This window comes from Hyalella azteca, unplaced genomic scaffold, assembly GCF_000764305.2.
Source record: "Hyalella azteca isolate HAZT.00-mixed unplaced genomic scaffold, Hazt_2.0.2 contig429, whole genome shotgun sequence".
Classification (NCBI taxonomy): domain Eukaryota; kingdom Metazoa; phylum Arthropoda; class Malacostraca; order Amphipoda; family Hyalellidae; genus Hyalella; species Hyalella azteca.
Genome location: NW_025930780.1, coordinates 7,989 through 20,424, shown reverse-complemented (window position 1 = coordinate 20,424; position 12,436 = coordinate 7,989). Strand labels below are relative to the sequence as shown.

At 36.1% G+C, this 12,436-nt stretch overlaps 1 protein-coding gene across 1 annotated transcript; it reads right to left on the bottom strand.

The window, feature by feature from the left end:
* Nucleotides 1-564: 564 nt before the first annotated feature.
* Nucleotides 565-2,624, bottom strand: LOC108672599 (transmembrane protein 138). Its single transcript, XM_018160300.2, has 4 exons — nucleotides 2,303-2,624; nucleotides 2,038-2,110; nucleotides 1,454-1,628; nucleotides 565-771 (listed from the first exon to the last, which is right to left on the bottom strand). Exons 1-4 carry the CDS (start codon nucleotides 2,443-2,445, stop codon nucleotides 701-703), a joined length of 462 nt encoding a protein of 153 aa, XP_018015789.1. The 5' UTR covers nucleotides 2,446-2,624; the 3' UTR covers nucleotides 565-700.
* Between the last annotated feature and the right edge of the window lie 9,812 nt (nucleotides 2,625-12,436).

Below are 12,436 nucleotides of genomic sequence, written 5' to 3'. Positions count from 1 at the left end.
TTATTCAATACGTGTAAGTGCCTTTCGTTGACAATATGAGAAATTCTATCGTTGCTCTATTAAAATAGCGACCGCGTATTGCAATTTAATTAATTAATTATGGCTAAATAAACTATGATTAGAAGAAAATGAATGTCACTCGAGTCTCAAACTGTAATACGTATGTTTGACACTTATGTTCCGGAAGATCGTCTTAGGCGACTTCAGCCTATAAAATTTTAATTTGAAGTAGTAGGAAGCTCACTTTGAGCTGGCAATATTATTTAAACTAGTGACAATACTTGAATGGCTTAAGATATGTCGAGGGACTGAAAACGGAACTGATTTTTTAATTTAGTGCCGTATGCCATGTTCGAGAGCCTCCAAACAGCTCTGGCTCTGAGCCTTATTATGTCGAATAAAATTTTTATTACAATAATCTGCGTATTTTTTCCTGTAGATTGATAACTATGAGTCTCGTTCCTATAAGGTTAAAGACACCAGATTTAATTGACGATCTCAGTTGCACCGATGTGATTTCAGTGAGAATTCGTTTATATGAACTTGGTAAATGAGAACACGTGGTGAAATAAATCAAATTTAATTATGCTGATTTGGTGGCCTTCGTGGGGAGGGCTTCAGGAGTCCACTAATTGCAGAACTTATCATCGGCTCTAAAAGTCCTACGAACACCGGGCGAAGGGGAGACTGCAACAGTCCATCATTGGTAGAATTTATCATCTGAGAGTCTAAAGAGCGCCCTCTTGAACAGGTAGTAGTGGATGCCTCCAGCTGCAAGGGGAATTGTTCTTTAGACTGTGCATTGTTGTGCCTTATCGAAATATTTTACTGTGTGATCGAATTAAAAAATCAATTGCATTTTCAAGAATGGCAAACGGTAGTGTTTCGTGCTAATTATGTTGGGAGTTACTTAGAAAAAGAGAACTTGCATGTAATGTTCAGCTACTGTGCAAAAGATCACGCTTCAAATTTGTAGTTCAGCCTACAAATTTGAAGTAGTTCAGTTATTTGAAACGCCGTGGTAGTCTACTACCCTTAATTTTTGAGTTGGAACCATTATACTTGCCAAATTACAAATGATCGGTCCCGATAAATTGGACTTCTCATGTCACCGCTGGCGCCAAAGACGTCAAGTGAAAGTTAGTTAACTTATTTTCTATTCTGCTCACATTACTTAGAACATTCAGAATTGCGTTGCCAGCGTACATTAGGCCATCAGGGTTGTCGCGGACTCTGAACATGGAATAAATTTCGCCGCTTGCTGCGGGTCTCGAACACGCAACTCACTGCTCCTATATCCAATGTTATCAACCGCTCGGCCACCTCGACGATTGCTACCAGAACAAATCAAAGTTGCTGCTAGGACCAAACTCACAACTTCAATTTCGATGCTGCGAACTCTAACCTCTCGGTCGAGTGTGTGCATGCCACATCCTCATCCAGTTCCACTCACCGATTCTCTGGATGGAGAAGAAAGCAAGCATTGGATCGCTCCAAACATACGTATCCCCTTCATGCCACTGCTGCTGCAGCGACACTGTGTGGAAGCCGATGGACAGTGCGAGGTACGACAACATCCCCAGCGCGCTCCAGCGTACTCTCCTCACAGCTTCTTTCAGGAGTCCCATCTGCAGTCCGATTTAGGTTATAATTAGTAATTTTGAAGATTTTAATTTCACAGAAAGTTTATTATTATTGAATAACATGCAATGATGGACTACTTTTTTATTGCAACGCATTAAAGTAAAGGCATTATAAGTTCGAAATTATTGCACCCATGTATAAATATATTCTCAATATTATTCTAATATGACTTCATTATGTGAGCCCAAGCCAAGAAGTCATTTATTTTGATTACTATATTTCTTAGTTTTTTCATTGAGCCATAACTGTTACTTATGGTTTTATGATTGTATAATAATTTAGCTTCTATTTATATTAACAGTAAAGTCGAAGGTGGTATTTTGTTCCTTCTTTATGCCTGTCAAATTTCTCTATTTCAACACAGATTGCTAGACACGCCTACCTAGCCCTCACCTTCAATAGTGACGTGGAGAATGTCGCCACTGATATTAAGATGATGGAAAATATCAGGCACACGTCCTGTATTCTAGAAAAATTGAGATTTTTATTTTAGAATATTACTTTGATTACTGCCATTTTTGCTCGTATACACATCTGTATTTTCTTCGCTATTTTATATTTTTTTTTCTTTTATTGCCTAAACCCTTAAACAAAGCTTTCATGGAAATTTTCATCAGTTCTGTACATGTACTTCATTATTTTCAAGATTGCGTCTTACATGTATATTACGAGGCTGATTAGAGTAGAATGGCTGAACAGCAACACTGTAGAATTGAAGCACAAATCGAGACACAACATTACAACGGCTGTCCAGACCAGCCATTGATACTGCCTCACTCCGCTCATTGTGTCGGACATCATGTCCTATCTCCCCGACATTTAGGGCTGCTTGTCTTTATCTTTCTCCTAAAGTTATTGATAAAATTTATGAACAATAGATTTCAAACTACGTGAATTCCATAAAACCGTATGTCAAAGACATGGCATCGGAGTCAACGCTTTATAAAGAAAGCCGGGCTTGCGTTTCTTCTCATCTACGCTGGAGCTCAATTGTGATGAGTGTTTCTGAAGATTCTGGTTGTCATGGTAACAACAAACAGACTTTTCGAATCGTATCTATTTTTCCGGTAGGTGGTAGATCGCTTATTGACATTTAATCAGCACTCGTGGGGAAATATAATGTATGAGTTGCTTTTTTAACTTGTTATTTACTTATTATTGATGGCTCTTTGTGGTATTTGATTGGGGAATGTGAAGCGAGAAAAAAAATTTTCTTGCCAATAAATCCTGACAGTATAAATTAGGATACGTTACGGCATCTGTAAGCAAAATAATGCTAAATTTTAATATAAATGTATCATTGTAGTTGCTGAGAAGCGGATGGTAAATGATAACCCTAATTTGGTGCATAGAGTATTAGAGAAGAGTATAAGTGAATTATGAACAAATAAATTAGGATCTTTATATTGATCTGAAACGTAACGATGAAAGGACCACTTAAAATATTAAATATATGTGTTATCAAAATATTTTACTTCCAATATTCCCTATATGTGTCAAATTTATTAACGCGGACGGAGCAACGAACGTCACTGACGTCATAAAGTAGTGTGTAGGCAAGTCACCAGGGGTTTATTTACATGCGCCATATTGATTTTTATTAAGTTAGTATCAAAATCGGTTGTGGTGGCTGCATTTAAGGCTATAAATTATTGTGAAACTTGCTTTTTTGCAAAAAATATGAATAAATTTACTATTGAATGCACTTTGCTTAAAATTTTATCCGCCGTAGTGATGATTTTAGACCTACCTACTCTGGCCCGACTGCCGAGGCGGCGTGGGCCGAGGCCTACCTAGTGTCAACTTCTGTCAAGTGACCGAGGTCGCTACATGCCATTCGGTTTGACGAACCCTGTGAGGCTGTGACCTGTGCTGTGCAGGCCACACCGCCACAGCACAGTGCAGTATGCACTGTGGTCTGTGAGGAGAGTAGGAATTATGGGACGTCATACCGTCGACGTCGTCCGTTGGTTGAAAACTTCATTAAATCAGCATCTATCTTACAGTTACAGTAAGATAGATGTCTCGTATCTAGTTTTCTCGACTCAGGACTGAGTCAGGAGATTGATTTGATAATGCAATATCACTAGTAAAGGAATTATCAATTAATTATCAAGTAATTTAGTTGTAATGGAATTGATAACTAAATGTAAAGTCACTAAAGTGTCTGATGTTGTGATCTTCATTAAGTTCATAGCCTAGGTATCCAAATATCCAGGTAAATTTCTGGACCTAGTGGACCATGTGATATGGTCATATGGAATCCAGGTGAATGATAGTTTTAAAATACCTTGCAGGTTGCAGCTCAGCAGCAGCTGCAGCCTGCAGGCAGAGTGGAAATCTAAGATTAGAGGTTCACTTAAAAAAAAGCGTTCCGCCTTGAAAAAAAAAAACGTTCCAGGCAAGTGGCAACTAGAAACAGGTTTGCAGGTCGTCAGAAATCGGCCTCGGCATGAGCCGCGAGATTTCATACCTACTGAAATTATATGATATTAGAGCCGCGATATTTCAGACAAAAATAGGACTTTTCCAGACTAGCTTCCACCCAAGGTAGAATGCTTTCCTTAGATACAGTGCTGTGCCAGGTGACTGAGCAGACTGACTATAAATGAAAAGGAGGATCAAAAGTGGACAAACTGTTTCAATTGTATAGTCCCTCAGATTTGTTATAAAATTGTCTGAATGTCTCTTGTTTGATAGATATTCTCTATTTTTCTTCTATTTAATGGAATTTTTGAAAATTTTTCAGGCTTTTTGTGTGTAATAATCAAGTTTAAGTTAAGTATTTAGTTAACCAATACTCAACTGTAGTACTAGTACATATACCATATTTGGGGGCGGGGCTTATGGGCACAACCAATCACAGCTGGAAAGCATCCCCATCAACCAATCACAGCTTGAAAGCATCCCCAGCAACCAATCACAGCTAGAAAGCAGATAACATTACAACTCCATTAACCAATCACAGCTGGAAAGCTGGAAGTGGAAAGGGCTAAAATCAAAATCCCATAAAGGCATAAACCAATCACAGTTGAAAAGTGATAGGATATGTATAATGTATATTATACAATGGACTGGAAGTGGAAAGTTCCTGGACTTTCCAACCTTTCATGTCCTGCTTTCCAATATGCTATGTGTACTGGTTAATTTAATATCCCTCTAGAATTCCACACTGATCACTAGTAAAGGAATTATCAACTAACTAACAAGGAAATTAGTTGTAATGGAATAGTCAACTAATTTTGAACTAAATGTAAAGTGTCTGATGTAGTGATCATAGTGACTGATCTTCATAGGTAGGCTATCCAAAATCCAAATATCCATGTGAATTTCGGTATTAGTTTAGATTAAGTGCATCCAAAAAAGGGTGTTTTTTTTAATTATATGTTTTTTGGGGTGTAGATTAGGAATCTGAAATCCATTTTTGGTGGTCACTGGACACTGGTCAGCATCGGAAAACCGATTTTTATAGATATTTAAGAACATAGTGGCAAACCAGGGTTTTTTAGAATCGGTTCATTTTTAGTTTCCTCATTTAGGGTAAACGCGGTATATTCCGACATCGTAGGTAATTCTGTCACTTCTCTAGTTTGTCTTTTATATTAAGCTTTGTTTTAGTTCCATGCGTTCATTGATGGTTGAAATGGTGACGTCATACATTTGCGTGTTTAAAGGCTTTTTAATAAATATGGCAACATTTTGTGACGTTTCATTGTTGCTGACGCGTAGTGAAGTGTTTTGAGAGTCATGTGAAGGCAACAGAACTTACGTAACGCATACGTTTTTTTTATGGTTTTTCATTTCTCAATGCGTCCTTAATGTGTTGGAATATACCGCGTTTACCCTACTCAAGATTTAAACCAATTTCTTAAGTACAATAACGCTGGTATCCATGTCCATGATACTTTACTGATCTACTTATAGGACTCAAAAATGAACTTGAGGGAGAGTTTAAAAAACTCTCTACTTTGCCACTATGTTTAAGAAACAACCATAAGAGTATATGCGGCGTCACCCAGGCTAAGTTAAAAACGCTATAACTCCACAAGATTTGCATCCACAATTTAACTTGCATTTAATCTTCATCAAAAATCAGAAAACTTTTTTTGATTGGAAATGATAGATATCGATCTGGGAATGACTGTAAACCTATGTAAAACCCAAAAATTGTGCTAGGTTAGGTTAGTTTTCTATAGAAAATATATAAAAAAAATGGTTTTCCGATGCCAACCGCCAAAAACAGATTTCAGATTCTTAATCTACACCCCCAAAAACATATAATTAAAAAAAAACGCCCTTTTTTGGATGCACCTAATCTAAAATATTACCTGAATTTCTGGACCATATGAGTCTGAGATGGAATCCAGGTGAATGATAGTTTTAAAATACCTTGCAGCTCACTGAGCTCAGCAGCAGCTGCAGGTACAGGCATGAGGCAAACTGATGCAATTTTGAAAATTTTGTACTTGACACAGAAATTTTGCTGCTCCAAACTTTGAAGGTTGAATGGTAATGGGGTAAATGCGGTATATTCCGACATCGTGGGTAATTCCAACACTTCTCAACTTTTTCCTTTATATTAAGCTTTGTCTTAGTTCCATACATTTGTTGATGGTTGAAATAGTGATGTCATACTATTGCGCGCCATACTATTGCCAAAACACTAGGTCTGTGCTGTCTGGCGGGAAAATGTTATCCAAAGAGAGACTGTGAACATCAACCAGTGAGAATATCAAAAAACGTGTCAAAGTTGATAGTTGAATTTGCCCTATCAAATAGTGATAAACTGTTTGTGTAGAAAGAATATTATGGTTTGAGACTTTCAAATAAGTCTGTGAATATATTAGGAATCCTTTAAGTATACTTGTATTTGCTGATTTCAAGTGGTAAATAAATTAATAGATGATTAAGTTGTGCATTGGTTTTAGATACATAAAACCAATTCCAACACAGCTTGGAATTAGACACACACAGCTTGTTCCAAGCTGTGTCCAAATATTAAAATTTTCTTAATTAAAAGCTTAATAGCTAGCTCTTTATTAAAAGCTTATTTAAAAAATTTAAATTTTTTAATTAAGCTCATTCAGAGCTATGTCGTATTCTGATACAGCACACACAGGGCGTCGGTATTCCAACACAGGGCGTCAGAATTACAAACTAATAGTTTGAAGCGCTGTCAGAATTAGTCTCACAATATGCCATAATAAGTCACACACAGCGTCGGAATTCAGGGATTTTGTAGGTTTGAATTCTAAAGGCTTTTAATAAATATGGCAGCAGTTTGTGATGTTTCATTGTTGTTGGCGCATAGTGTGATGTTTTGAGAGTGATGTAAAGCCATCAGAACTTGAGTTGCGCATTTGGTGATATTTTTATAGCCATTCATTTCTTGCTACGTCCTTAATGTGTTGGAATATGGTGTGTTTAATGTGTTGGAATATGGTGTGTTTACCCTATCCAGATTCCAGGATACTTTACTGGTCTACTTATAGGACTCAGAAAGGAACTTGAGGGAGAGTCTAAAAAATATAACTCAGTACTCACTGCAGTGAGTGACAAAGAGCTCATTTTCTTGTCGACGAAAACTTGAGGTCATGGACGGACGGACAGACGGACATGGCAAGTACAATAGTGCATTTTTTCCATAAATGAGAAAATGCGCTAAAAACTCTCTGCTTTGCCACTATGTACAGTAGCGTAGCACAATGGTTCATTTTTGTTGAATATTAGATTGGCAATATATAATTCATTTAGCTGGAATCTTGCAGCTCCCAAAATGGCAGAAAAGCGCAATTTATTGATTGAAAAGTAGATATATTCTCAGCCTGCAGTGTGGAATTCTATATAGGTAAATATTTTGAAAAAATATATTGTTTGAAAAGATACCAGGTTACACCTTGCACCCCAGGGCTGAAAAAGTCCTATTTTTTCTGAAATATTGTGGATTTGTTGCTCTAATATATAACTTCAGTAGGTATGAAATCTCATGGCTCTAATGTCATGTATTTTTGTTTGATTGAAAAAATTGTGGTTTGCACTCCCACAAATGTCATTTCATAATATTTCTAACTTCCGCAATCTGCACTTTTCCAACAATCCTGCCAAAATATCCTGCACAATGAAACAACAAGCCAACCAAAAGTGTTTCTTTATAGATCGCATAGTTGTGGTCAGACAGTGTCAGAGTCAGACTGCATCACGTGATCAGTTGCTACTCAATTGAAGATAAATGTTAGTGTTGACTGTTTTTAGGGTTAAATTAGAGATTATGGGTAACGCATGCACAGGACTTAGCAAAAAGTTTGCAGCTGCCAGCTCATAAATGGCTTTAAATGGCCAAGATATTATGGAATTCACGGCTGAGATATTATGGAATTCATGGCTCGAAGAAATGGAATCACAGCTGGCAAATCCCTAAAACCATGGCTCCAAAAAATTCAGCTGCGGCTGGCCAAGTTGATAAATTCCATGCCTGTTCCACCGCAGTGACAATTGATACACTGAGCTCTTCAGAAACTGCTGCGCTTCCAATATCTTGTGTGGTTTGAAATTTGATAGTGTCAACTGTCTGGTGTCATTGCATCCCTAGATTATAAATTTACATTCACTAGTTGTTTATCTGTAACTGACAAATTTTTGCAATGAATATGTTCTAAAGTAAAAAAACTAATTGTTAAAAAAATGAATTATCAACTTTTGCAAAAATTTCTGACAATTTCACCAATACCAAACAAAGTTTTGATACCAAACAAAATGATCGGATAAATGCAGTTCTTTCATGGCGTATGGGCACATCATGCTTCCATGTAAACATTTGACAAGACTGTGTCACTCATCTTGTTTTGGTAATGTCAAGTTTGATTTCACAATAAATAGATTTGATCTTCATTCCACACTGAGATTTAATGATGAAAAGTTGTTTCAAAATTTAAACATCTATTGATACGCTTCCGGATATGAATTTTTTTATCTTTTTGCCCTATTATGTCATATTGTCTCAATATCTTCACTTCAAATTTTGAATGATTTTGTCTCCCATTGTGAGTTTCTGATTGTCTCGTGTCTTTTAGTAAATGTTTGTTGTTTAAAACAGGGCAATTATTGCATTATGTAAATCATTGAGCTTAGGCATGTACCATGTGGTGTATGAAAAAATTCAATTTAATTTAATAAAAATGAATTTTTAATTTGAAAATTTAATTAAAATTTATATATAAGCATTTTTTCAATATAATTTATTTCCATGGCATGCACCATGTGGTGTATTAAATAATTAAAATAAATTCATAAGATTTCATTTCAGTTTATTTATTTAATTCAATTTAATTCTACAGCTGTAGCTGGTAAAAATGAGCCTTATAGGATGAAGGTAAAATTTTCATTCAAACATATCCCAAATTGAATGACAACGAATGGATTTGATAGGTATTTTATTAATCCCATTTATATATAAGAATGCAAATGTTGCTTCTATTGTAGAATCTGATATTGAATACGTACATTTGTGAAACTACTGTAATACTTATGGTAAATACCATAACCGTAATACTGCAGTACTTACATACCGTAATGTTACGGTTGAAATGTCATACTCCTGGAAGCAGCATCGGCACTGCCAATTGTCAAAGGCAGTTGCTCATTAGCTTTCTCTGAGTGAACCCATATGAGATTTTGCTCCCGCAAAATAGCTTTGCGGTGCATCATGTTCAACTCTTATTGGTGGTGTGATTTATTATTAATTCATATATATTAATTTGTTGTGTTTGACTTAGAAACAAATTGCTAATCAATTAATATTTAGTCTAATTAAAATCTTGATGTATTGCAACCTTCATTCTCAATTCTTTCAAGTGTAACTTTAATCCCTCATAATCTCCTATTTTTGTCCTTTCTATCATAGCTAAAACTTTTGTATCAAAAAAGTGGTGGAGGTGGATTAAAAATAATAACCTTAATTTTTAGAATTTCATCCTGTATTCTGTGATAGCTCTAAAGTGTAATATTCGGTTACTTTTTAAATGTTTTGGCTTTATTGTGCTTTTTTGTTAACAATAGACGAGGGAAAATTGCTCCTCCAAATATTGGGGGGAAGCTTTCGTAATGGCTTGGAAAGTAGGATCCAAACTGGAAAATTTGTCGCAAATAGTGTGGAATTCTGGACAGTTATATATAATAGTGTGGAATTCTGGATAGTTATATAATATATACTAACAAGTCACAACTCAGATTTATATAACAAAATGGTTGGAAGTCCTACCACCATAAACCCTTCTCCACTATTCCAAATAGGAGCTTATGAGAAGCTGCCACTTTTCTGACATCATGCAATCTGCTGAGATCTCTATGACACCGTTCTCAATGCTCTTCACTTGTTGCTTATTTTCAAGTTCAACTTAACCATTTTAATAATGAATTTCTTCTAAAATATAAAAAACTATGTCAACCATTGCAGAAAAGTCCCACAATTTCAAAAATACCAACAAAGTTTTTGATACCACACAAAATGAAACCAAGTCATTTTTGTCATTATTTCAGAAGATTTTGGCATTTTTAGGAGCATATCAATTTTTAATACTGTCGAAAGGGGTAATAAGAAAGGGGCGTGGGATATTGGGACAGTCCTGTGGCATGGCATAAAAGTGGTTTAGCAGCAAAACTAATTTAAATACTCCAAAACTGAAAATAGTGATGTAAACTTCAACATTTTTCCTATCTTTGTAGCATAAAAGAAGTCAAGAAATGATACATTTAATAGCTCAAAAAAATCCCTGAAAAAATGTTTGAAACTGATATTTTGAAAATGTACTTCTGTTAAGGTCTGTCCCGTCAACTGGGGTGACTTCGGCCAAATTACACTAGTTTCTGCCAATCAATTTCCTACAAAATAGGAATGAGGCATTGCTGGTGATTGTAAATTTGTAAATATATTACTGAAAGGTTCTTCTTTAAATGTCATGTCTAAATTATGTCACTCTTCTTGAAAAATAATTTTATATTTTTAATTAGCTGGTTGGCCGATGTCACCCCGTGATGGGGTGACTTCGGCCACATGTGTTAAAACACAGTAAAAACATAGTAAAATGATTTCATGGCCGAATTCAACCATTAGCTGGGTGACATCGGCCATGTAGGGTGTTTTAAAAAATGATAATCAATGCCACTGTGTATTGTAACAATTGTAACTCAAAGATAAAACTCACATTTGCAAATCATATGCTTCATTAAAGCTGCTTTCTGTCAATTTCAATGGCAGCTGGATGTGTAAGTTTGAAAAAATCTAGTCCCCATGGGATCTCAAGCATTCTTCAAAAAACCAATGATGCTTGATAGAGGTGCGACCCTTGAACTTACGTAAAGTGCGACCCTATTTGTCAGGGTAATTTTTAACCATAAAAGGCAGATCCGTACCATCTAATGGGAAGCCACAGTCTGAAAGCAGAATAATGTAGGATACTAAATCTGACTCCACAGTAGGTGAAAGAGTAGACTGTCCTAAATTTTTTCGCATTACGGCCAGCACATCGGTGGCTCAAAGGTGAACGAGGGACTTTGCAAATATTAGCAGCTTCTCTTAAGCTAACAGCCCAACACCATCTTCTATCAATTGCAATGCTTTCTTGAATGACTCCACATAATGTATCATATATGGCACAGAATCTAATTTACATTTATAGCTGTGCATATTGTCTGAAAAAAAGAAGAAAAATCTATTATTCTAAACATTTATTGGCTGGCCAAAGTCACCCTATTTAGCCCATATACTAAGGGGTGACTTTGGCCAGCTAATTTTTCTAGCATATATATTACAGTTGGTAAAAAATGTATAGCCATTGATATAATCATTATACAAGATACCAAAATAAGTGAAACAAATCTGATTCCAAAATTCTTTTCGTATCTCAAAATATTGAAGTATGCACTCACCTTTTTTTTCTGTACAGTACTGTGGCATTCAGATTGTGGTCAAGCAGGATATAAAATTATTGAAACAAAACCGTTCCCAATCAATAGATAAGAAAAAAACTACATTGGATACCATTTTGTTCAATCACATAACACAACTACAACAGAAACAGATGGCCGCAAAACAAAATCATAAACGTTGGCCGAAGTCACCCCGGTGGCCAAATTCACCCCAGTTGACGGTACTTTTCTTCAGTCACTGTTGTTGAGTGGCATGTCCACTGTGGCCTGTGCTAATTCTTAACTATCCTTGGCTAATAATTAAGAAAAAAAGCATATAATTTACAATATTTATATTTTACTATGAAATAAATTTTTTAACAATTAAAAAAATATCCCTGACATTCCATGTCAGAAAAAATGCCTGCATCCATGTTAATCATGCCACATTGTTCGTGAAGCAAGAGTGTCAGAATCGATCATTGGGCATTGGCCACATGGATCGTAAAATGCGTGCATCTGTGTTCAATAGGTTCTCGATCGCAATATCTATTCTCGATCGCAATATCGATCGCAAAGCGCGAGCTTCAGTATCGATCATTGGGCATTGACCACATTGATCGTAAAATGCATGCTTCCATTTAAATCATGCCGCATCATTCGCAAAGCATGAGCGTTGGCCACATCGATTGTGAAATGCATGCATCCATGTTGGTCATTGATTGTAAAGCGCGGGCATCTATGTCGATCATTGATTGTGAAGCGCAGGCAATGCCCAATGTCGATCATTGTGTAACAGCCTCATTGATCATGCAAATGCGTGCTATCATCAGGCATCAATCAGCGATGCACCTATAGGTACCCAGGATGGTGCTGTTTTCTGCGGATT